This window comes from Solanum tuberosum, unplaced genomic scaffold (genome assembly GCF_000226075.1).
Source record: "Solanum tuberosum cultivar DM 1-3 516 R44 unplaced genomic scaffold, SolTub_3.0 scf00055, whole genome shotgun sequence".
Taxonomy (NCBI): Eukaryota; Viridiplantae; Streptophyta; class Magnoliopsida; order Solanales; family Solanaceae; genus Solanum; species Solanum tuberosum.
In genome coordinates this window covers 301,073-327,774 of record NW_006238981.1, presented here as the reverse complement: position 1 = coordinate 327,774, position 26,702 = coordinate 301,073, and the positions used below count along the sequence as shown (strand labels likewise).

The 26,702-nt window shown below is 33.9% G+C and overlaps 4 protein-coding genes across 6 annotated transcripts; 2 read left to right on the top strand and 2 right to left on the bottom strand.

The window, feature by feature from the left end:
- Positions 1–4,131: 4,131 nt before the first annotated feature.
- Positions 4,132–5,913, bottom strand: LOC102589971 (60S ribosomal protein L44). Its single transcript, XM_006344344.2, has 4 exons — positions 5,808–5,913; positions 4,714–4,893; positions 4,477–4,551; positions 4,132–4,388 (listed from the first exon to the last, which is right to left on the bottom strand). The coding sequence occupies exons 1-4, from the start codon at positions 5,808–5,810 to the stop codon at positions 4,329–4,331; spliced, it is 318 nt and encodes a 105-aa protein (XP_006344406.1). The 5' UTR covers positions 5,811–5,913; the 3' UTR covers positions 4,132–4,328.
- A 4,161-nt stretch (positions 5,914–10,074) lies between these two features.
- Positions 10,075–15,609, top strand: LOC102589416 (BOI-related E3 ubiquitin-protein ligase 1-like). 3 transcript variants are annotated; one of them, XM_015307376.1, is made up of 5 exons: positions 10,075–10,354; positions 10,474–10,546; positions 10,654–10,766; positions 14,141–14,502; positions 14,944–15,609. In XM_015307376.1, exons 3-5 carry the CDS (start codon positions 10,658–10,660, stop codon positions 15,469–15,471), a joined length of 999 nt encoding a protein of 332 aa, XP_015162862.1. In that variant the 5' UTR covers positions 10,075–10,354; positions 10,474–10,546; positions 10,654–10,657; the 3' UTR covers positions 15,472–15,609. The 3 variants fall into 3 exon arrangements, with proteins under 3 accessions (XP_015162862.1, XP_006344405.1, XP_015162863.1); XM_015307377.1 differs by lacking the exon at positions 10,075–10,354 and adding an exon at positions 10,387–10,456 and having other exon boundaries at positions 10,511–10,546; XM_006344343.2 differs by lacking the exon at positions 10,474–10,546.
- A 1,049-nt stretch (positions 15,610–16,658) lies between these two features.
- LOC102589095 (phosphoenolpyruvate/phosphate translocator 1, chloroplastic) lies at positions 16,659–20,853 on the top strand. The gene is made up of 9 exons (XM_006344341.2): positions 16,659–17,360; positions 17,851–17,973; positions 18,060–18,212; positions 18,447–18,532; positions 18,668–18,752; positions 19,035–19,154; positions 19,289–19,357; positions 20,172–20,301; positions 20,484–20,853. The coding sequence occupies exons 1-9, from the start codon at positions 16,971–16,973 to the stop codon at positions 20,558–20,560; spliced, it is 1,233 nt and encodes a 410-aa protein (XP_006344403.1). The 5' UTR covers positions 16,659–16,970; the 3' UTR covers positions 20,561–20,853.
- Positions 20,854–21,790: 937 nt separating this feature from the next.
- On the bottom strand, positions 21,791–23,404 carry LOC102588765 (fasciclin-like arabinogalactan protein 4). The gene has a single exon (XM_006344340.2). The coding sequence runs from the start codon at positions 23,276–23,278 to the stop codon at positions 21,998–22,000; it is 1,281 nt and encodes a 426-aa protein (XP_006344402.1). The 5' UTR covers positions 23,279–23,404; the 3' UTR covers positions 21,791–21,997.
- Between the last annotated feature and the right edge of the window lie 3,298 nt (positions 23,405–26,702).

Below are 26,702 nucleotides of genomic sequence, written 5' to 3'. Positions count from 1 at the left end.
GGGAGGGGGGGGTACCCACCTGTCTTGGTGAAAGGAAAGTTTTTGTTGGATTGATAGTTGATTCTTCTTTTAACACAAAAAAAAAAAAAAAGTATATGCTAAAATAGGTTTGTAAGCTTCCAATAAAGAAATACATAATGTTCTTTATAAAGTTTTTGGAATTATATCATTGTAAAACTTCAGATTTGTCATCTTCGCTTGTATTTTTATTGTTTTTTATGATTGTGGTGTTCAGACAACTTTCACGTACATCAACTAATTTTATCGGAAATTGCATTAGGTAGCAACATGCATCAACTCTTATCCATGGATTTGAACCTGAGACTTTATGGGTTTCAACCACTTTATTGACCACTAGGCTGTCTCTTAAGAACAATGTTCACTAGTTTTTTTTTTTATAATAATATACATATTTTTTAAAAGTATCTGAAGTGATTATTCCCATCAGTCCAATAATTGGGTTATTTGCTTAAACTTTCAATCTTGTATTCCCAATTGATAGATTCCATTTGAGTTCTTCTTTTAAAATTAAAAGAGAATTTTTCAAGGAATAATGTGCTACCATTATAAAATTGGAGGTCTTAATATTGAAACGTGTGATTACCTCATTTTGAATTTTGAAATTTGAAATTAGACAGTCAAATAATTTAACATTATAACATATCATATATATAAATCTCAAAAAAAAAAACATTTATTTGTATCATATTTTGATCGCAATTGGGGACATGTTAAAAAGTATAATGAAGTAACTAAAAGTGAGTACCCTCAAGTATTTTAATCGTTAAGATGAGATGGTCAGGTCATACAATACCTGGTCTAAAAATATCAAGATCTTATTGTCATGGGCGTAGCTACCCTATAGTGAGGGACACCCTTCATCAGAAAACAATATCGTATATATAAGTAAAATGATATATGAAGTGATTAAATAATATATTTTGGACACTTTGGATAAAACAAGGTGTTGTAGTCTAGTTGTTTTAGATGCCTTGAAAGAGCTCTAAGTGTTCATGTGTTCAAATCTCATTAGTAACAACTTTTTTTTCCCTTTTTTTAGACATCCTTCGTGAAATTCCTGATTCTGCGATTGCTTATGGTGGGGAATGGTGAAAAATAAGACAAATAAGGAAAGAGCATGATATGATGTTTCAAATTTCAATCATAAGAAATGAGGAGGTTGAGAAAATTAGGACAAATCAGGTAGGGCCTATATGGGCCCACACTCCTAAGCCCATATTGTTAATTAGTCACATGGATTGCGTACACGCTATCAGGCCCAAATACGTAGACTTTACTCTTTAAGCCCTATGTTTAAGGTATTTTTTGGACTCTTGTCGGTGAAGGGCCCACTTTATAGCCCAATAAAATACCTCTATTTAGTCCCCTTTGTTTTGGGGCTTGAAGCTTGATTCTCAAGCAAAGTTCAAAGTCTATATTCCCACTATAGTTTATCTTTTCTTCCTTCATAATTTTCATTTTTTCCAATAAATTTGGAGGTAATTGTTATTATATGATTATTAGAACAATTGCCTTTCGAAAACAACCACCAAGATAGAAATAAGGTCTTCGTATATGTTATGTTATTTATGGAGTCATGTTGTTAACTTGTTATTAGAGTGCATCAAGAGCTTGCACATGCATGCATTAAGTTGCAGCTTAAAGAAAACTTACACATTACCCCATCCAACGATGGAGCAAGAATTTTAACAAAAGTGTTCAAAATATGACTAAGTAAACACATAAAAAAGTTGAAGAAAGTTCAACAATTACTATATATACATAAAATATAATTTTAGCCATTTATAAACAGGTCGAAGATGCCCTCGACCGGGCTCCGACCGGCCCCCATCTCAAGATAAATAATAAAAGGAAACTCATTAGTAGTTGAAACGTAATTTAATCTCAATGATTAACTTCCAAATGGAGGAAATTAGTTCCGTAATTAAGTGGGTCAATGGGCTATCGCGTCCTTTTAAAAAAAAAAGATTCAGATTTTCTCATGATAGAGTACTAAATTACAAATTATGATTGATCCAAAGTAACAACAGATAAGACATATTAACCAAAAAAAACTAGAGAAAATATGTAATATAGCTAAATGTCAACTATGTTTTTTACTATTTTAAAGCAATCTTTGTCTACTAATGATTACTTCAATTACAGAGCATTTCTCTATTTAAAATAAAGAGTGATTTTTTGTCGGAATACGAACTTGTAATCTAGTCACAAAGTGATAATTGAAACTATATCCCACTAAATCAATCCATTTCTAAGTTTAAATTTAAATAATTAAAAATATTTACAAGTGTTAAATTTCAAATGAAAGTAAACAATCTTTTAATGTGTATGTATATATCTTAAATTTGAGGTATATATTTTCATTCACGCACGTCTATGTGATCAAGCTATTGCAAAGTGAAGAAAGGTGGGAATACGTCTTGCCTTGACCTATGCCTACTTACGTCAATACCCATAAAGCGCCCACGAATCAATAGTGTCTCTACTACTTTCAAATCCTAGATTCACCCGCTGAGTTCATGTTATTGTTTTTGTACTACAAAAGAATGTATCAACTGTTTCTATGCTACTTATTCTTAAATTCAGAAAGAGGAAAAGCACAAAAAGATTTCGAGAGACAAACCTCTCATTTCAAGTTACTGAAGATGCACCCCACTCTGGTCCAAATTAAGCTACTCAAGTTTTAGGAAAATGACAGGACTTAAATAGATTATAACTAATTTTACAAGACAAACTAAATACTTACTTGCTGACTTCTTCTTACAGAGAAATACCAAAAGAATGACAAAACAGAACAGATATATTGAGCATTTCTAACTAATTTGTTCCTTGCAGCTATTATTGACTAGAGAGTTCTTAAAATGAAAGACCATCAGAGAAACTTTGTTATCTTGGCCTAGTACTGGCAAATGGGCGAGTTGGATCAGGTTTGGACATATTGAAAACGGGTTGAAGCTGATTGGATTACAACCCGCCCATTTTAGTAGGAGTAAAAAACAAATGGAAGAAAGAATGTATCTTCATTTTTTTAAAATCTCAAAGATAAGCTTACACACAAACAAGGGTTGTGGTGGAGCAGTAAGTACTCCTTCATCCTTAACCAAGAGGTCTCGGATTCGAGCACCCTTGGGTACGGAATTGCCTTTGTTAGGGAGTGCTTTACCTCCAATGTGAGACTTCCCGACACGAATCCAAATTTAGTCGGACTTCAATGTGAATACTGGACACCAACCAAAAAAAAAAGATAAGCTTACAATCACATTCTCTTTAAAAAGAGGCCTTGCTAGCTTCTTTGGTTTTGTAAATGGAACTTCTTACATATATACAAGTTATTTCATAATATCGATTAATAATATCAACGGAGAATTTTTGCCTGAAAACTATTATCTAAGTAAAAATTAGAGACCTTATCAGAACAACAAAAACAAGTAGAAATAGAAATTGGTAAAACGCTTCTGATATTATTTTTTTACATTCTTTGTACTCTCGTTGACTTTGGTTTGTGAGAATGAGAAATCTTAAAAAAAAAAAATGGGGCGAATAGTGAACTGATGTTTATACACAAACAATGTTCAAAAGTAGTCTGAATATTTCACGCAGCAGGAAACGTTACACTTCTGCGTAGGATTTGATGTCTTTGATAGACTACACAGCATCTTAATGGGTTTTTCAACTGAAAAAACAAACTAGATACACACGGAGACAACAATTAACTCTCTCTTTGAATAACAGAAAGGAGCAATATCTATATAGTACGTTCATAGAGCCAAGAGAAAACCAAACTGAGAGATGCAAGAGAGTAGAAACCTTCAATAACAAAAGCTAGCAATAAGGCCAACAAAGACCAAAGATCGTTAAACTCTTAACTAGGATTTCACCACAATAATTAGCATTCAACTTTGCAGTCTCATTTTGTCTAATGCACATGATTTACGCATGATATATCCCAACGTCTATCAGGTTGAGTGAGTCCAACACTATAATGCATTTTGACTTATCGGTAGGATTTCAACCAAACTACCATGCATTCAAAGTGTGCAATTCTTAAAGGGACATTGCTATTATATAAACTAAAACATTTGACCTGCATCCCAATGACTTAAAACTCAATTACTAAAACATTAAACATACTCTACCAAAAAACTAGAATATAGATAGGATCTCCATATAACTATTTCATAACACAAAATCATCTCTATTGGAAAGACAATGTAACACAAAAGAACCAACATCCAAAATAACTAAAATTCAACAGTGCAACATAGGAGAAGGCAAAAAAGGAAGTTCTGGGTGACTTCAGAGGCAATCTAGAAAAGTGAGGTTCCCTTTCCTTTCTTGTCCCCACCAATTTCAAAATGCTTGCACCTCTGCATGAAAAGAGAAAATGATTCAACTTACAGAACATGCAAAATAAGCACTACTACATATAGCAGAGATCAAATTCCATTATCAAACCTTGATTGGGTGCTGTGAAACATGTTTGCAGCCTTGGCACTGCAACCTCAACACAATCTTCTTTGTGGTTTTAGCCTTGGTTGTATCAGCAAAAAGGAAGAGGTCAGTTATTCATTAACCAGTAGACCAAATACAGTGCTAAATCTGTGAAAAGATTTTTCATACTTGCTAAAATTTGTTTGTATATCAATGTTATTTTGTAAAAGAAAATGCTTATATCTAGTCTGAATATGTTACCTTTTTGTGGAAGACAGGCTTGGTCTGACCACCATAACCTGATTGTTTCCTGTCATAACGACGCTTTCCCTGAGCAGCCAAGCTATCTTTCCCCTTCTTGTATTGTGTGACCTTATGCAAGGTGTGCTTTTTGCACTCCTTGGACTTGCAGTAGGTCTTCTTTGTCTTAGGAACGTTCACCTGCAAGAGCCACATTGAACGGTTAATATATTAAGCCACATGGAACATATGAAGGCATTATTACATGCCAAAAGCAGGTAGAAAGTGGTCATTCAAATCAACAACATTGGAGAAAATCATAACATATCTAAGAAATATATAGTAAATGATGATAATGTTTGTGTCCTAAAGTTCCTCAACAAACAGAATAAACCATTATCACACAGTCTATTGGCTACCCTTCAGTCCCCAATTCTGGTGCTCATTTCATTTCAGTAGAAAGTCTTCCTTTCAAGAATTATAGGAGCTAGAACATCAATCAAAGTCAAGTAGAACTTGATGCTTAATGATTTCATTACTATTTGTTACGTCTGTTTTGTGTTTTTATGTTGTTTTTAACATTGCTTTGTTATGAAAGCTCTCTAATTCTCTCTAATTCTCTACCCCACGAGGTGGAGGTAAGGTCTGGGTACACGCTACACTCCCCTCCCCAGACCATACTTAGTGGATTTACACTGGGCATGTAGCTCTTGAGCTAGGCCTATAATTAATCCTACATGGCTACAGCAAAGATATATGGACTTGCTGCTATTCAATTATTAAACTAGAATGTGCTCAATGGGTACAATTCTACCAAGGAATCAGGAATAAATACCGAAAACCGCAACTACAAAAACTATATATCAGCAAACCAGAGGAGCAAATTAAAAGCTCGATAGATTCATGTACTGGATAACTATACGACGCGTCATTTCATCTAGTTTCTGAACAAAGTTAAAACACATTAATATGACAATAGAACGTTTGATTACAGCGAGATTTCTGAACTTCGATGGGAAAATATCAATTTAAGTAATGAACAGTATTGAATGGGTACTTTAGTATCACACAGTAAATCAATAAGAAATCAAAGAGGCGGAAATAAGAAGTAATACCATTTTCGCAGGCCGAGAGATTAGACAGAAATACCAGAGAGCACAATCGCCGTTCAGCTGGTGCCGATCTAAAGCCCTAAGATACGAGAAAATGGTAACTTTTTATACTCCGACTTAGGGTTATGAACGACTTGGCGGTGCGGGTGGGCTCTGCTTGTGGGCCAAATCTATTGGGCTATAGTTAAGAATACTTTATTGGGCTTAATATTGTATGGACTAATTAGCAGGCCTCTTACATGTGAGTTGTTGAATCTCCTTGATAGTTAGGACCCGCTCTCCTTGTAGGTTGGGAAAGGGCCGGGTGAATTACCTTTGGAGCTAAGTCGAAGATCTCGGTGGTCTTAATAGAAAAAGAAAAGGGTAGCTATTTTTGCGGATAGAAGGTGACAGATAAATTGTATTCAGAAATTATTTTAGGTTATTTGTTCAAATTATAACTATAGTATTTTAGAATTTTCTAAAATCTGTTTATTTAAATGTCTAATGCCGCCACTATTGAGTGTTGATGTTCCATTGTTTAGAACATATAAGTATTGGTTAGTTGTTACAACACGTATCGGCTACAGTAAATAATTTTATTTTTAGACTCAAGTTGAGCATAATCGAGTTCTTTCTTTAAAAAAAAAAGGAGTAAAGTCGTGTACTGCGTATTTCAATATTTGGAAAAGAAATTTTCCATTTGAAATCACATGTACTCTTATCAAGAGTTTGAATGGCAACGTGAGGAGCCTTGTGTTTGTTTTGTGTACAAATTTTGCCACTTGAATTCATGGGAAGAAAAGAAAAATCATGCGAAGAAAGGGGCAATCTTAAAATAATTAATAATTGAATCTCGAGTTTAATTCAACCTTATAAATTAGTTTATTAGGGGGAAAAAATTCAATTTTTTAAAACCTAGCACAATTTAAATCATATTCGAATAAATTTGGATAAGGTAGAAATTATTTGAAGTTTGATTTGGGAATTGATCAATTTGAATATTTCAGTTTTTTTTTTATATTTTTGGTAAGGGAGGTTTTTTGGAGTTGCCTAAAGGCTAGAGGGTATAAGTGGTGTACACACCAGGGCAATGAAGAACATATATGATAAAATCAAGACTAGAGTAAAAACAGTGGGAAGAGACATAGATCACTTTTAGCTTTGATAGGTGGCATCAGACATCAACACTTAGCATGTATTTATTTGCCTCGATAGAGGATACATTGACGAGACATGCTCAATGTGATGTGTATGGTGTATGTATTTGGTTGATGAGACTAGCGATCGTCGTTAAAGCTAAGCTAGAGTTTTGAAGACAAACTTAGAATCTAGAGATTTCACATTGGTTAGAACCAAAATAAAATATTTGAAGTGTAAGTTCATTTTGATGTAACACATAATGTTGATGTGTAGTCAGACAAGAGAGACAAAGTTTCAAGTATCTTGGATCTATTATCAAAGAGAATAGTAAGATCGATGAAGATATCACACGTCATATTGGCGTAGAGAAATGAAATGGAAGCTAGCATATGAAGTCTTCGTGTTATAAAGAAATTGTCATAAGAATTCAAAGACAAATTCTACACATTGATGATTAGATCAACTTTATTATACAAGGTGAAAGTATTGACCAATTAAAACTCTTACAATTAAAATATGTAAGTTATAGAAATAAAAACATTATGATGAACTTTTAGACATATTATGAAAAAAAGAGATTAAAAATGATGATTTTATGAGACTAAAGTTTCGTTGATCAACACGAACAATGATTTTCTATGTATTTAATAGCGTGTGTTCTTCTAGTCTTATGGAGATCCTCCTATATAGGCGTAAGGTGGGGTTTTAGGGTTATTTTGGTTCAAGTAATTTTAGAGGACTCTGGGTTTGAAGAACATGAGTTGGACTCGTATTATCAACTTAATTGACGAGCCCAAATCTAATTTAAACTTTATTTAAGTCATATAATTTTGACTAAAAATATTAATGCAACTTTATTAACCAATAATTTGACTTGATCAATATATTATGAATTTATTAATAAGATGATTGTAAAGTATCAAATTCGATATCCAATTCAAAATCAAAAGCTTGTAAGATAAAATCAAATATCCCATCTCCAAATCAAATATCTAAAAGAATTCAAAAATATGATTCGAATTTCAAATTGGTCCAAAACTATGCCCACCCACTACAACATTAATAATACTTTGTCCAAAGAATGGATCCCTCATGCTTAGAGGCTCCCCCGCAGAAGAACCTTACAAAAGGGTCCCACCACAAAGTGGAGTGGTCTCAACCGGCTGCTTTGAAGGGTTAATACTAATAATGTTCACATGCGTGTCTACTCGTACTTATATTTTTTTTTGTTTTTCACTCGATGTTCGATATTTGACTAAATTTGAATTCATGTTGAAAAATCTCACATTGAGGATAAAGCGCTTCCTAACAAATCGATTTCGTATTCAAGAGGGTTCGAACCTAGACCTCTTAGTTAAAAATAAAGGAATACTTACCACTCCATTACAATCCTTATTGGTCACTACTTATACTTACTGACTCATCTTCCATTGGCACCACCTCACCCGGAGATCCTTATCATCTCTCCCTTCTCATTTTTCCAAAATTTCCTCGTGGATTCTTCACGTCTCTTCCATCTCCTTTTTTCCCTTTTCACTATTCTCTCCCCCATTCCAACTTTTTCTTTTACCTCCTCAATATTCGGTATCATTTCTAATTCAAGCGAAGATATTTTTTACTAAGGATATTTCTATAGCAAAAATCTTAAATATGAGATATCTGGTTAAGATATTGCTATGATTTATGAGTATCATTCCACGTCAAGTTTTATATAAAAAGGAAGCTTTTAAAATTTAAATCTATCTATGCTAGTGTGAGGTAGATATGTTAATCACTTAAATAAGTTATATGAATAATGTAAATTAAATTATTTTAAAATTTATGATGTATCTGTTTAGAACAAATACAATAAAGAGAGAATCATTTTAAAACGAAAGGGTAAGGAATACTAATAAAAAAGTATTGCTTGAGAGCTTGGATTCCACTTGTAAATGTCATATTTTGGGTGGATGATTGTTGGCCTAGGACCGACCACCACCTGCAGACAAGAACCCCTTTGGAAGTAACTATGGCATCATTTATTCATTTACTATAATGCCCTTTTCTTACCCCTTTAACCACTCACCCAAAAATTTATAGATTTTACTAGTTTGTCTCTTAATAAAAATAACTTTGAAGCAATGACAGTATTTTTTCTTCTTTGAACTTAAAATACTATTTTCTCTCTTAATTTATGTGACATATTTTAAATATAAATAAGTTTATTTTTTATCATAAAATTTTCATAAATCTTTTAAATATTTTGGATTGTCAATTATTGTGACTTATAATATTTTTTACATACTTTACAAATATATAAATTTCATTTCAAGAAAATTAAAGATTTTACGCGTAAATTTCTAATCATACTTAAATTGATTGACTCTCAAAATATAAAATATGTCACATAAATTGAGACGGAAGGTATAACATTTTCTTCTTACATGTTAGATAGTGAAGCTAATTTCATCCACAATCTAAAATGTTTGGGGTTATATGTCTATCTTAGTATTAATTTTATCCTTTTGAGAGACAGGTATTGAAAATATTTTTGAACTTGACGCAAATTATTAATTTTATCCTCAAATTATTGTTATCATAAAACACTCATCTACTTGACTGAATTTAAATACATCTCAATTTTGCAACTTGAATGAAAGATACTCCTAAGTTCTCGTCAATTTTAGTGATACTTTTAACACTTCTCTCGACTTTTTTTTAAGAGTCTCATTCTTCTACAAGAGTTTGAGAACGCTTGCTATGTCATGTGACAAATCAGGATGTATTAAATTAAGTTAGTCAAATAAAGTGGTGTTCTTAAAATTGTCAATAGTTCGAGGATGAAACTAATAATTTGCATCAAATTCAAACGTCTTTTCAATACTTCTCTTTTTTTTTTTGTAATGATTTTCTTTTGCATTTTACTATAATATATTTTTTCTTAAGTTTCGATTATTATATTATTTTGTTATTGTCACTTTTCGTTGTAGTTGCTATAAAAAAAAATTTAATGTTATTTTCCCTTTTCATATTCAAAACTTCCAATTTATGTAGAGGTTCATGCGGGAAAAAATGCAGATTTAATGGAGGGGAGGGGTAAAAAGGTAAATTAAAGGGATGAGAAGGTAACGGAAATAGAGTAAATAAATTAGTGGTGGGAAAAGGAAAAGAAAGCTGCCAAAGACAGAGTATATGAAAGAGAAAGACAAGGGAAAAGGAAAGAAAGGAAGATTTCTTCAACGAGTGAGTCTTGTGATTGTATCACCAACACCAATACCAATACCAATACCCAATACCAACGCCAAAACCAACAAATGGAATCGTTTTTCTTAACCGAAACCTTTCCCCACAACTATTACACCTCCACCACCATCACTTCTCCCCATCTACTATTATGCTCCCATTCTTCTCTCTCTTCTTTCTTCCTCTTTTTTATATCTAATTTCGAGGTACCTATTTCCTTTTTTTCTTGTTTTCTTGAGTTTTTATCAACATCTTGTTTCTTGAGTTTTCTTTTCTTTTTATCAACATTTGGGACTTGGGGTTTTCTTGTTTCTTATGTTTGAAGGTGGTTCTTGAGTTTTTATCAACGTTTAGGACTTGGGGTTTTTGGTGTTTGACGGATCGATCCATCTATAGGGGTATTTTCTTGATTCATTCTTGGGGTTGAGTTATAGATTTTGGAGGTTTTTATTGAGATGTTGTTGAATACTGAGGTTGTTGGATTAATCTTGTGCTATAATTTCAGGAATATGTTTGGAGAAGGTAGTAGTGGCAACGGTCTATTTCCGGCTTCATTAGAGGGGAATCGTTTCCAGTATAATGTGGCTGCATTGCCTCAGCTGCAGCTGTTTGGGGATGGTAAGTTTCCCATATGTACAGCTGACTCCAATTAGGATTTCTGTTTTTGCAATATGATACTCAATAATTTGGTTCGTGAATTTGCTCTGTTTGTCACGAATCTGGATGATTGATTGTTAATAGAAGCTCTATTTTATTTTTTTGGGGTTTCCTTTTGTGTTTGGATTTCCACATTCAGCATTCTCATCCCTAACTTTTAAGCTTGAGCTGTGAAGTCTGACTAGGGTGTTGAATCGGTTTTAGAAGATTGTTATGAACTGACCTGTATTTGTGTTACAAAGACTTCTGATAATCTAACTGGGCTGGGCTTGTATTGCGCCCGTGCTTAATTAATTAGAGTTGATCCAGGGCATATGTGGAGAGCGCCTTTTCTTCATGGTCGTTCAGTACCTCGATGCCTAAAGCATGCGGTGAGACACTAGGATTGGTGAGTTACTAGGTGTCTAATCCATAAATTTTAGATGAAATTAGAACAAACAAATTGCAGCTTAGCTCATGCTAATGATGACCTGCAATGCAGCATCTCTTCACATCTTTAGTCTATCCTGTTAAAATATAAAGTGGGGCTGAAAAAGGAGACAAGACAATCACTTCAAGTAGTGGAAAGAACAAAAGATGTGTTCTAAGTCCTTGGGATGTTGAACAGAATCCAATCACACCGGAATGAAAAAGAAGCCAACATGTAAAGAATATACATTTGGCAAGTATATGTTGATGAAGGTTTTGAGCTTATGCTGATTTTATAGAATCACTCCTTGCATTGTTCAATTCAACAAAATAGGCAAAAGACTTGTTTTAATGTTAAACCCGAAACATACAAGGGACATAAAATGATAGTTGCCTGTTATTTTTGTTCAGATCACTTGAAGGGACTGACTCGTTGTCGTTTCTTTCTTCAGCATTATATTTTAGAACAATTTGATTTTCGTTGTTTTTAAACATGTATAGGTACATTACACAAAACCTTTTGCTAGATTCTTGAGAAAGATAAGATAACTTTGTGCTTAAACAGGTGTAGCCTTTCTAATCTGCACATGTTCTTCTGACTTAAAAAATTTATCTGCTGCAGAAAAGGATCCCAAATATTAAGAGGTAAGTTTCATGTATGTTTTGGATTTCTTTGTCTGGAGTGAACAATCTTAAACTTGAAGAGAAGGAGTTAGGGTTCCTTTGTCAGTTCGGATCAATCTTATTTTTCACTTTCCAAGAAATAAATCTTGATCTGTGGCTGTTATTAAGGGGTTTCCATTGGTGCAGTAGTTGTGGGCTTGTGGCGAATGTGCACAAAACTTAATAGGCTATCCAAGTTGGTATAGAAAATGTATTAGGAATCGAAGCTGCTTGTACTCCAAGGTTCTAACTTATTAATTCGAGTCCTTGTAGGATTAGGAAAAATTAATTCGAGTCCTTGTAGGATTAAGAAAAATTAATTAAGCCGCCTATAAATAGAACAAGTCTGTTTATGAGTCCCGAGAATATACAAAGTTTCTCTCATCTACAAATTAGGATTCTTCCATGGATATTGAAGTTGATCATTATGCTGCTTTGGATTTACCCTCCGGTAAGGAAGGGGCAAAGCTTTCTGAAATCGACATATCGAAAGCCTATCGAAAGAGAGCATTAGAATTGCATCCAGATAAGAAACCCGATGATCCAATTAATGCTCACTTCAACTTTCAAAAGCTCAAGGCTTCCTACGACATTCTCAAGGATGAGAAAAAGAGGAGGTTATTTGATGATGTACTCCGTATGAAGCGTGAGATGATCAAACAACAACAACAAGATTCAAAGCGTAGAAAGATGAGGTCAGAGCATATTTTTGTACCTGATATTAATTTGGCTCGACTAGAAGAGGAGGAACAAATTGCTATAAAACTTCTAGGTGAAATTGCTAGAATTCGTGAAATATTGCTTTCAAAGAAAGAGTCATCAGACATGTGTGTTGACAAGGAAAAGGTGCTTAAGGTATCTTGGGGTAAAAGCAGTGAAGATTATACTTGCCAAAAATTGAAAGAGTTATTTAGTAATTTTGGTGAGGTTGAACATGTAATCATGAGTTCTAACAATAAATGTTACGCTCTTGTTGAAATGTTATCTAAGGACGACGCAGCTAAAGCCGTCTCCTCTAGTGTCTTGCACAATCTATTAATTGTGCCTCTTCAGCCTCCAATGCCACCATTTTCTAAAGATGCCGCGGGCTCAAACAATATTAATTTGTAGTGTTGAATTTAATCTAAAATATGATTTGTAATTGTTTCTCTGTAAGGTGATACGCTAGCTTATAATTAGATATATTGTTTATTTGACATTACATGAAGTTTATATTTGTAGTGCTCATTTCAATCTTGTAGAGGTTTTTGATACACTGGTTGCAATGTAGATTATAACTCACCAAATGATTCGAATGGTTGCTTAGGATTCGGAGATACAAGCACTAGGTTGTCATGTTTTTCACGCGATTACCAGCCCTTGTCTTTGCCAAATTTAAGTCCTTGTAGCTCGTTAAATGTTCTCATACTTAAGTCTGCTTATTTTTTCTGTCGCTGTTATAAGGGGTTTCCAAGATGAATGCTGGCTGCACATTCATATTCTTTTCTTATTTCTTCCATTTAAAGTGTAATGACTTTGGTTGATATGATACTTGATTTTGTGACAATCTCATTGATGTCTTACTAATAGACTTACCTAAAAACTGTATGAAACTTAAGTCACCTCTGGCTAAGGGGGCAATGAACAGATTACTGTTAATGCTTGTGATGATTTCAATGCTCATTTTATTTGTTCATATGATTATTGTATATGAGACTTGTTCTAAACTAAGAGTCAGTTGATTAGTACATAGCTAAAACTGTTTCTTGGATGTCATCTGATTGTATATGAGACTTGTTCTATACTCAACATCAGTTAATTAGTACTTAACTAAAACTGTTACTTCATTATTTATTCCTACTTCTCTCCATGAGTAGCTCTGTTTTCTTGGCTGGTGAATATTATAAAAGGCAACTTTTGTGTTCTGAAAATATGGTCATCACCTTGTCAAAAGGTAGAGTTCTTTGTTTTTAAAATCTAACGGAGGCATGGTAGTTTAGATCTTCTCTGGTGCTTTAATCTTGCATAATATATATTATACTTACCCCACCCACATACACACACACACACACACTCACACATACAATCATGTTTAATCAGAGTTTTAATGCTTTCTTTCTATGTTATTATTTGCTTATTATGGTGCTGATTTGTCCTTTGTTTGGTGCTACTTGCATAATTTTCTTCAGTGACTTGCTGTAAAATATTTAGCCACTCTGACCGGTGTTAACAATTCCTGGTTGCATTTTACGTGATCTCACATACAGTTTTTTTTTCTTGTTCAGTTACCGTTGGATGTAGTGGCTACCCGATAAGCCACACTGTCAATGATCACCCATCTGCTGCACTTCGCCCTACCAAAAGAGCCCGGGATGTTGAACCCAACTATAGCCAGCAAAAGCTTCAGATATCATTGAATAACAACTTTGGTCAGAATGAAGTGGATCAAGCTGGAAGTATTTTGAATCCAATTACTGTATCAACTGGACTTAGACTTTCTTATGAGGAAAAAGAACGCAATTCATCAGTCACTTCTGCTCCTGAAAACATGAAAGCAGCCCTCCCTGCTCGTCTACCAATAGACAGTGGTTTTAAATATGAGATTGACAGGCAAAGAGAAGAATTTGACCACTACATGAAAGTGCAGGTAATGTATTCATTAACTTGGTCTGAAGTTTGGCATATCAACCTTTAGATTGATCTGGATTAACCCATACAATGTGTCGTAAAAAGAACTTATGGTTTTCTCCTATCCATTTTTGATATCTGTACACCTACTGGGAAAGGGGCTGACATGCATTTAGTCATTATTATGCATCCTTTGATATGCTGGGATTGACTTGTAAATGTTGTTTATTACATGAGTAAGAGCATAAGTAGGAGCATTTCTATCTTTTCAGTATCACAAAGGTCTGTGTCTCCAACTTATATCTGTGAATCGGTCAAATGTTGGTAGTTCAGGGCATTAAAGAGTATAAGAAATGACTTGGATGTGGATACTGATACTGACATAGATTTTCTGCATTGAATTACTGTTATATTGAAATTTTAGTCCTTGGGCACTTCTGATTCATCCTTGGTAACTCAGGAAGATAATATGATGAAGGGCATGAGGGAGTTGGTTCATCGACAGACAGTATCTTTACTGAATTCCTTGCAAAAAGAAGTTAGCAGGAAGTTATATGAGAAAGATGTTGAAATAGACAATATGAACCGCAAGAACAGGGAGCTTGGGGAGAGAATTAGGCAGATTACTGTAGAAGCTCAGTCATGGCATTACAGAGCAAAGTACAACGAGTCTGTTGTTAATGCCCTGAAAAGCAATATTCAGCAGGCCATGGCCCATGGTTCCATGCAAGCTAAGGAAGGGTGTGGAGATAGTGAAGTAAATGATGCTGCCTCAAGTACAAACTACCATCTGGCAAGTGGTTCACATGACCAAGTACCCAATATACATCAACTAAAATGCTGCAGAGCTTGCAAGAGTAAAGAAGCCAATGTCTTGTTAGTTCCATGCAGGCACTTGTGTCTTTGTAAAGAATGCGAAGTGTTTATTGATAGTTGCCCAGTATGCCAGGTAATGAAGACTGCAAGTGTTCAAGTTTACATGTCATGAAAGACGTACGTATATACGAACACTTGCACTCATCATAATCTTTTGTGTTTTGAAGAAGAATGTTTAAATTACGTAATGTTACAAAATCATGAATTGTGGATGCCTTAACTATATGAAAATACAGATCAGTTGAAACAAGGATGGTCTTTTAACTGGCTTGCAGATTGTTTGCTTTTTTTTATGCTCTTCTTTTTTAGTCTTTGCATGTGCATTGAAGACCACTTCACTATGACAAATGGTAGCTCTGGATACCTGCAAGTTGCAAGTAGTGACAAAAATGGCAAAGATGCTTATGGTATTTGAATAAAGAAGCCATTTCTTTTCCTTCTTTAAATATAAGAATGTGAATATATATATCATGAATCTGTCTAGATGCATTCTTTCAAAGTATCCTAAATAGAGTGATGTATACTTTAATGACTACTAATTTGTTTTTATCTTAACGAAGAGAAGGAAAAAAAAAATAAGGAAGAAAACCTAACTTGAGGAGAAGTGCGTTTTTGCTTTTATAGTGCGATGGGTCAAATTATTGACTAATTGGTGGCCTTGTTTGTGTTAGGAACGATCTTTGTAGTCATTAAATAGGTATAACTTCTTGTACCAATAAATAAATAATTTTGGTGGAAATGACTAAACTTTTGCATATGATCTTTTAACTAAACGTTCTATTTTACTCCCGTTGTTCCAAACTAAACTTTTAGTAGCAGTTTTATGTCAATCACGAAAAGTTATTACAAATGTTCCTCCAAATAACACATTTTTTAATGTTTGTGTTTAGTTGAATTAAGAAAATAAAACTGGTTTAAATTTTAGAAGAGGGAGTAAAAGTTTGCAATGGTGTGTGAGGATTGAGGAATATAGCAGCAAATTTGCATAGAATCAATGTCTTGGAAATTGCGGGGCGATTTATATTATAGAGATATGAGTTTTGGATGTGATGATGCTAAATAAAATACAACAAAAATGTTCCTATCAAAATTGTCTCACTTTCTAGGACTTGATGTATTATTCAATTAATCTCAATTATGCCATTTACATTAAATAATTAAGTTTAATATACCATCCCAAAAAAACTAAGTTTAATACTACTCATTTTCAAATGTGAGAACCAAGTATTTCAAAAGTTAAAATATTCATAAAATTTAAGACCTGAAGTTTGATCTATATACTATTCAATCTTTCCAGAAAATAATTTACCAATCAGATCCAACAAATTTGTCCTCACCCAACTACCTATATTCACCAACCCCAACCCACAATTTAAAATACCATTGAAAAAGCACCCCCAAAGTTACCAAAAATACCTAGAATATCCCTCCCCTTACTTTTCTGTTTACAATCTGTCTTCACGTCTCACGTCTCACGTCTCACGACTCACGCCTCGACGGAGTCCCCAACGTCTCCTCTCCCCCAACACACTTTATATTCATTTCCCTCATCCTCCTTCTTCTACTCTTCTTACTCTCTCTGCAGCAAATTCTTCGATCTGATTCGCCAAAATGCAGAGCACAGCAATCTCGTTTTCTCCGTCAATTTCACTCCCTAAGAAGCCTCACAAGCCGTCTGGTTCCGCTTCGCTTTGTAGATTCAATCCTTTATCTCAGCCGCTTCGTTTTGGGTCCCTAAATGGTTCAACAGCGAGGAAAATCAATCCGATTAGTTGCTCAGCGGATTCTTCTTCGTCCAAGTTGAATCGTAATGGATGGATTTCAGTTCCGGCTCCGGTTCCAGAGCGTGAATCGGATGGAATGGAGGTTCGAGCCACGTCTGTACCGGAGAGCGCTGGAGAGGCACCCAAATCTAAGCCTATGACGGAAACTATGGTGCTCGGATCTCTTTTCGGGCTTTGGTATCTATTTAACATCTACTTCAATATTTACAACAAACAGGTATACTTTCTGTTTCTAATCCTGCTTGTATTCATGAATAAGTATAGCTGATCTATTTGTTGCTTATACCACTTGTTCGTACGTGTTGTGATTTTGCTTCCTTGTGGTTGAGAATGCTTTTATTGTATGTGTAAATGCATGCATGTATTGCTATTTGTGAGGATTTCCAAGGCATGAATCGTTTTAAAATTTTAGAATATCGATTTAACTTTTTTCCTTGTTTAGGAATTATCTATTCCCACTGCATTTAAGTTTGCAAATTGAGCCGTTTTCTAATAGATTGCAAATTAATTGAAGTGATTTTGAATCTCTTCACTGTCATATGTAAGATGTCCTCGGAAATGTGATTTGCTTAGAGAATGAAACTGTAGATTACTCAGTACATGTTTCTTGAATGTGAACATGGCTGCTAATAGAAAGTTAAATTTTGCCTTTCGGCTTGTCAAGTTGCGTCATTGTCTCATTGATTACATGTTGCTGTATTCTATAGGTGCTGAAAGCATTCCCTTACCCAGTTACAGTGACTCTCGCACAATTTGCTGTTGGCTCTGTCCTTGTAATTCTTATGTGGACTCTCAATCTATACAAAAGACCTAAAATCAGTGGTGCACAGGTAACTTCATTGAGACAAATTAACTACGGTTTGGGGTTAGACCTGATTATGTGGATGTGTTCTAATTTTAAATTTTCAATTGGCAGCTTGTTGCAATTTTGCCATTGGCAGCGGTGCATACCTTGGGCAACCTTTTCACCAACATGAGTCTTGGAAAAGTTTCTGTGTCATTCACTCACACTATCAAAGCTATGGAGCCATTCTTCTCTGTTGTCCTCTCTGCTATGTTCTTAGGCGAGGTGTGCTTTAGATGAATGTCCTTTATATTTCTATATAAATATCTTGTATTCATTTGTGACAGCAGGGCGAAGCAACTATTTATCAATTTCTTCTTCCATATATTTTCATCTTAATTCAGATTATATTTATGCCTCCACTACTTTAAAAAGAAAAAAAAGTTCACTTCAATTTAGTTGTTTGTCTACTGTCTGTGTTATTATAGTTAATGACATTGGATTATCTTGTTCACGCAGTTCCCTACCTTATGGGTTTTATCTTCTCTTCTACCAATTGTTGGTGGAGTGGGACTGGCATCAATGACTGAGGCATCTTTTAATTGGTGAGGGATTCAAATGTTCTGTGCTTATATAATACCATATGATTTTGTCGCTAGTTTAGTATATAAGTGGGAGATACTTTAGATCAAGTTTTATTCCAAAATTTTATATTCAAATCATGTGTTGTTGATTGCTAGGGCTGGATTTTGGAGTGCAATGGCCTCTAATTTAACCAATCAATCTCGTAATGTCCTCAGCAAGAAGTTTATGGTTCGGAAAGAGGTAATTTTGGTCTGTTTCATGCTATTAGATGAGGGTATGAAGAAAATATGTACCCAAAGTTGAAGGTTTCTTTGGTTGATGTTTCAAGCTTATATGAAATGTTAGTTGTAAGAGAAAACTATGTGGGTTCTTTTCGAAAATTCTTTTCCATTTTTCATCAAGTAACTATCTTGTTTCTGGATTAACCTTATTGCATTTACTTGACAAAACCCAAGTTTCTTACTAGTCTTCTTTGGTTTCTGAAATGCTGTGAAGTTTACATTTCCAATTTTTTCTCTTCAGGAGTCATTGGATAACATTACTCTCTTTTCTATAATCACTATCATGTCCCTTTTCTTGCTGGCCCCATACGCCTTTTTCACGGAAGGTGTCAAGTTCACTCCTGCGTACCTGGAAGCTGCAGTAAGTGATATATAAAGTGGATTTTTTTATTGTTTCTACCCCTTTGCTTACTCTGTGTCTTTTTTCATTGTTCCGTTGGACAGAAATTGCAGAAACTATTTTAAAATTTTTTCATTATTTTCCTTTGGTGCTAGGGATTGAATGTGAACCAGCTTTACACAAGGTCTCTCATTGCTGCTCTCTGCTTCCATGCTTATCAGCAGGTATAAGAATTCTGCATTCGGTTTCTCATTGATTCCTTGGAGTCCTATAACATGATTCAATTCAAATTCTAGCATACCTTAGTGAGAACACACAAAATTTATGTTGCTACAGTGATACAGGGTTATGCGAGATCTAATTAATGCTTTTTTGGTCCACTTCATCGTTAGATAAGACCTTGACATAATTTGTGTAAAATACTGTACTTTGATTTTGTGCTGTTCTGTTGCTTGCAATTTGTGGTTGCATGGTGTTACGTTGTTCTAGTAAAGGATAGAACCTCCCTTTCCCTGCCATCTGTTTTGGACAGTATCAAACATGCTGGAAGTGCATATTCCTATCAACTGTAGACCGATTTGAAACACATGGCTCTTCCTTTCTATCTCCTTAATCATAGTTGTTTCCTGCCTGCCTTATTTGAATATAGGTCCATGCGATTTTTTTCGACTTCACACTGAAGCAATCCGTTTGAAAAAATTGAAGATTTATATGAGGGAGAAAAGCTTCAAATTGCATGCTTTTAAATGTCAGAAAGACTCGGAAAATTTGAAAACACACAGGTGGATATTTCATCTGTTGGCGAATTTCGGCTATGATCAATGGCCATTTTAATGCAGAATTGGTTAAAAGTTTCTCTTACAGTTATATACTCATGGCTGTGTGAACTGCAAATCAGCAGCTTGGCTTGCTTGAGTAGAATTCCTTTTTTTTAAAATGTAATTCACAAACCAATGTGACAAAATTTGATGAATTACTGAAAAATTGTGACAACTGCTGGTTATGTTATTTCTTGCTGACACTGTATTTTTGGTGCAGGTTTCTTACATGATATTGCAGAGGGTATCGCCTGTTACTCATTCTGTGGGTAACTGTGTGAAGCGAGTGGTGGTTATTGTGACTTCCGTTCTCTTCTTCCGCACACCTGTATCTCCTATTAATGGTTTGGGTATGACACCTTACACTTTATACTTGTCAACCTATTGCTGATTGAGAAACCCCCTTTCCCCTTTTCACTCCTTCCTGTTGACAGCTCGAGTGATAATGTTTTGTTGAATATAAAAAGGTAGTAATTACCTTTTTTATATTTTTTTCACAATAGAGAAATCAATTTCTTCCTTTCTGATGTAGGAACTGGAATTGCCCTTGGTGGAGTTTTCCTATATTCAAGGGTGAAGCGCATTAAGTCTAAGGCAAAAACAGAATGAAATCTCAATCAATTTTGATGGTAGATTATGATCATTAGACGGATGACCAAAACTTGGTTGTAATGTAGGCAGGATGTCTGTTGTGTCATGTTGGACGAATTATTCTTTTCTTAGGCAGTTTAAGTAATTGCTGCCAATTTGACGATTTTACTAGGCTGCGGACACTGAAACATCAGAGTTTGAGAGAGTCTGTAATATTTGATAACAGTACCGTTGCATTCAAAATATTTATCTTCCCAAGGTGTTAATTATCTCTCTAAGTAGAGAATGGGAAACTTAAAGTTCCTTTTTTTTTGTGTGCGTGCAATAATTCTCGTTATTTGTCGTGCTCCTGTTTTTTGAAGGCTATGTTATGCTCACAAAAAATAAGAAGCGGATGTGCAATATGGGCCAGGTATTGAATTCTATATAATCGAATCTGAATTCCTATGTTATGCTTTCAATACTAGTGTTGCAGTATGAGTAGCCCAAATTAACAAATTGAATTTTATGCAATATGGACCTGATATTGAATTTCTATATAGAGAACCGAATCTGGATTATATCTTTGTCCAATGTTGTACATACACTAGATCAGTCCATCAAACAGGAATGTTAATCAATGGTTAAGTGCCATTGCTGAATTGCCCGTACATCATTTTCACCAGTAATGTCCTATTGCTCCATCACAAATCCAGACAGATTCTTTTGTGTTTCTTTTAGGTGACCTAAATATCTCCTTCCATGTTCCATCTTCTAACAAAGTGGGAAAATCCAAACGCATATTAAAAGAATTACTTTTAGCCAACGCCAAAAGTGTGCAAAATTGAATTGTTATAAAAATAATAGGCTTTGAATTTTTAAACAAACGTCAGCTAAGAGTTGAAAAGAAAGAAAAAAAAATTCCAAATAAAATGACCTAAGTAGCGTCTTCTTATTCTTGAGGGTACTCTGCATTGCTGAGATCAACAAGTGAAAATTGAATGCACCTGGTTGGTTACAGCTAAGTACATTTTCCAACACCTCAAAGATGTACTTTTTCCTTTTTTTGGGTGTTTAGTTAAACAAAAATTATAAAGAATAATGGTATTTTTCCCGTTAAAGATCCAATATTTTAGCAAAAGATTGGTCAATCTTATGACTGTGTCATCAGCTTTTTATATGAATAAATAATAATCAAAGGGAAAAGAATTGGTTAGGTATAATCAGAGGCAGGTGTAAGCTAAAATCTATTTTAAAAGTATGCAAAACTTTGTAATTTCATAAATATTTGTAGTACTTATGTAGCAATTGCAATAAACAAAATGGAGCTCTTTACATATTACAACACCATATGAAGCTTTAAGAAAGAAAAAAAAACAGGGAAGAAATGAAAAAGGCAAAAAAATAAATTGATACTACTTGACCTAAATCACTTCCACAGAGTAGGAAAAAATAATTACACTATTTCAAAATTAATTAATACCCAGTAGCTACGTAGAACCCTATGCAGCATAAACCCAAAAATATTCCTATTGTACTTTTCCTGTTCGCCGCCGACGACTCTTTTTCTCCGAACCTCGGCGGTGAAGATAAGTGGTTGGTTGAACCGTCAATATCCGGCGAATTCACCGGTGAGATAGAAATCTCCGGTGGGTCAGCTGATGCAGGTGCTCCACTACTTGGTTTATTTATTACCTCAACTGAATTCTTTTGAAAATATTCTTTAGGCAATAAAACCTTCGACACCCCAAATATCACCACTGGATTCTGATCAAACACCGTTCGAGTCACCGACGCCTGAACAATCCCGGTATCGATCGATACATCCCCATTTACTCTAGAAATGTTGAGGGTGAAACTTCCAGCCCCATTTTGCTCCGTCGCCAATGTTGGTTGAACTGGGTTCACTATCGATTGCAGTGAACCCAGAGGGTAGTACGAGTGCAAAACGTGGAACCTAAGCACGTCGGTCTTTTTCTCCGCCGGTAGAGATTGAAATATCTTCGATGAGTTCAGATCCGAAAATGCCTGGTCTGTCGGCATAAATAAAGTTATTCCAGCACCCCTTTCGTCATCCTCAAACTCATCTTCCACTCTTGAAGCCATCAGCATTGAAGCGGCAATATTAAAGTCGTGCCCATCGATTAGTGTCTGGGTTATGTTGAGACCTAAAGTGGGTCGAGTTTCAGATGCCATTAAATTAAACCCATTAGGAACTAAAACTGAATCAACGGTGAAAATCGAAATGTTATACGGCACTGTCTTCACAGAATTGATAACAGTAGCGTTGGAATTCGGTGAATGGATAGTGATGGCATTTGAAATCGGGTCATGGGTAATATTAACAGACCCGGAATTGCTAGGAGCTCGTCCGGTGGTCTGATACAGAGTAGTGACAACTTTACCGGCGGGTGGTATAAGGCGGAGATCAGGCCAAGAGTAGTACTCGAGCAGAACATGGTAACGAAGGACATCGCCGAGACTAATGGAGGATGACGACGGAGAATGGTTGTTCATCACATCGGAGTTGCGGATGAAGGTATTGGGGACAGCGAAAAGGGTGACGGAGGATCGCTCCGCCAGATCGGCGGCGACGGTGGTGGTGGAAAGGAGATTAGTGAATTCGGAAAGCTCAGGGTATGAAGATAGAAGATGGGTAATGTTAATGGCTAAAATGGGTATGTAGGAAGTGGACAAGAGAAGAAAATAGAGAAGGGTGAGAGGGGTAAAATGGGGAATGAAAATTGTGGCAGCCATTGTTGTTGGTTCTGACTTGTGAAGATTCAAGAGAGTGATGAAGTGAGAGAAGCTTAGGAACTGAACCAAGATTGCTACCCACCCCTACCTTTTTACCCCTTGGGGTATGATAGTGATGCAAATTATTATATTCATATTTTAACATTTAACATGATTTTAAAGTATGATAATTATAGGGGTGGTTGGAGAAAATGGATACTTTTTGGCACACATAAAGTTAATCATACATTAATAAGGGTCGTTATAGCCGGATAAGAAATAAATTATCTATAATTTTATATCTTAATTTTTGTATAACTTATAAGATATCTAATATGTAGATAAGAAAAATATTATTTATGTATTAAAATATTACGATATTTGATTGCCAATTTAGAAACTTGTTTAACTAATATATGTATAAAAGCTATGAGGAAATTTATGTATTATTTTATACGAATAGAAAATAAAATAAAATAATATGTATATAACTAATCTCTGCATAAACTAATACATAAATTCACTTATAACTAATTTCTACATCAATAATATTTATATAACTCTAATTAGCTATCTAACGAGCCCTAAATTCACAAGGCAATGTACTCTACATGGAATGTTAAACATAAAATAATACTCCCTATGTTCTATATTACTAACATAATTTGTGAGGTAATTCACATTTATTAAGAAAAATACTAGTGTGAGAAATAAAAAATAATATTAATAGGATAAGAAAATAGTGATGGGATAAAACTTTTTTATGTTGTTTGGTTGTCATGTTTGGAATAACTTATTCCACCATTTATATTATAGTGATGGCCGATGGGATAAGTTATCCCATATACATGGTGGGATAAGTTATCCCAGGATAGCTAACCCCAAGATAATTTATCTTGGATAACTTGTTCTCAACCAAGCGATGAAGGACATAATTTGAACCATACTTTTCGCTATTGTCCTTTATAAAATCATAAATATGACTTCGTAAGTAGTTCAATTTATCTCCTAGAAAATATCAAACTTAGAAAAAGGCAAATATGAAAATAATTCAAACATTTATCTTAAATTTTGAACAATTCAATTAATATGAAATAGAGAAAATACATTTTATTTATAAATAAATAGCTAATATATGCACCTATAATAGTTCAATTCTTTCGAAAAGATTGTTATCAAGGCTGTCTATTAAGTACCTCCCCCATTCCCAGTTTACTCGTCAGTTTTGGCAAATTACTAATATCTTTTAAAAAATAATATTATTAAATAATTATATAAAATATTACCAGTTAAACTTAAAATTTAAAATATAATTAATATATAATTTAATAAAATAAATTTATAATAAAAGGGTCAAATGGAAGTAACAAAGGAACAGATGGAGTAATAGTAGCAAGAAGAAAAACTAGAGTTGCCCACAGGTAAAGATAAAACGAAAAAGAACAAAAGCGGTTGTTAGTTTTGATACAATGTGAATTATATAGGAGTTAAACTCTATATAAAAATAATAATTAAATGATTTCTTAGAAAATAGGTGGGTTTCTTACTTATTTCTAGTGTTTGGTAGTAAGCAAAAAAATATTATCTGAAAGATATTTATATGTTATCTAGCAAAACACTGTATATACAGGATGAAATGGGGAGTGAGGGTTTGGAGGCGGCGGAGGATTGGATGGGTGGGAGGAGAAAATAAATTTGAAATGTCATTGGTAATGTAACTTGTTTTCCTTATTTCCATTAATTAGGAAAAACAACTTGTTTTTTTAGAGAAAATATTTTTCAAACATTTTTGATCAATCAAACATGAAAAAATTAAAAAATATTTTTCAAAAAATGTTTTCCTCTAAACCAAACACACCTGGAAAGAGTTTTGGCCTGTCCTCGACATGTGAAGTTACTCCACCGTCTCAAATTATTTATCGTATTCTTCTTTTTACACATTCTTAAAGAAAAAATTATTTATCAAGTAGAGATTTTGATAGTTTTTATTTTATTTCAAAATATAATCTATTTTTATTAAATATATTTACTTTATATAAAATTATGGTATTTGTAATCTTTAAAAAGTTACTGCTTAGGTTAGTGTTTTTCTCATTTTGAGCTTCAAAATAACAAATATAAAAATAACATAACTATTTTTAGAAGTCACGAAGTAGTAATTACCTCCTACATAATTTCACTACTTTCATCAGAAAGTTAATTTTTCTCATTTTCAACGATTTTTTTTTCTAAAAGAAATATTGTTCAAAGCATTTAATCAATTAAACAAGAAAATATTTTCTGAAAAAATATATCCCTCCTTACCAAACACATTACAATATTGCACATATATATTAAAAAGTACTATAATATCATTCTTAATTTAAACAAACACCTATAATTGTCTCTCTCTCTATATAATATATGTAGCATCTCATAAGAAATTACAGTCATTTTCATGCTCTATAACACTATTACTCTGAATAATCAAAATCCATCAAGTCAAGCTCCTTATGATTTTCTTCACCATCTTGCATCAGTTCATAAGGAATCTCCAAATCATCAAACAGTTTGTTATCCAAACCAAATTCATCATTGAAATTATCGTAATTTGCAGGAACTTCTTCAATTATTGGCTCTGTAGATTTACCTGCATTATTATTACTCTTTTCGAAGTTTAAACTTTTGATATAATTTTGGAGGATCGAACTTGGCCTAGGCCATTTTGTGCGACATTTTCGTCTCGAAAATTGTCTTCTTTTTGTAGCATTCCAATGGTTCTTTATCGAATTCTCAGTTCTACCAGCAAGTTTCTTTGCTATTTCTGCCCATTTGTTACCTATTTCTGCATGTGCTTTGATTAATATCATGTCTTCCTCCTCCGTCCACAAATCCTTCTGCTCAAACAAATCAATACACAAATTTCTGTTAAATCTAGTTAATTATACCGATTAGAGTTTTCTCTAGCGTAACAAGTGTGAGTTCAATTCTCACTGAACAAAAATTGAGAAAATGTCTCATCATTTAATTGACGATTATCAAAAAATCAGAAAATGTTAACAGCATTCAATATATATAAGGGCTCTAGCCATATTCTGACTTGTGATCCATTCATAGATACCGACATAAGATAAATAGGTACTCAAAATAAGTAACATGTTCAAAAATTATTAGACAACTCATTATCAATCTCGATTCCCTTCGATATGAATAATAATTTAACTGATTTAATTGACTAGTACGTAATAATAAGTACGGTTCTCCTTCGTTCATCTAGTATTTGAAGAATTAAAAAAAAGGAAAATTAGGTATATATCTAATTTGGTATGACAAAAATCAGTTTCTGGTATTTAACTACCATAAGGAAAATATTATCCATCAAAAGAAAAAAGTTAATTAAACCGACTTTCTTTTTTCACAACAATGTTATCTTTTTAAATCAAACATTAAAACATTATTATTGATC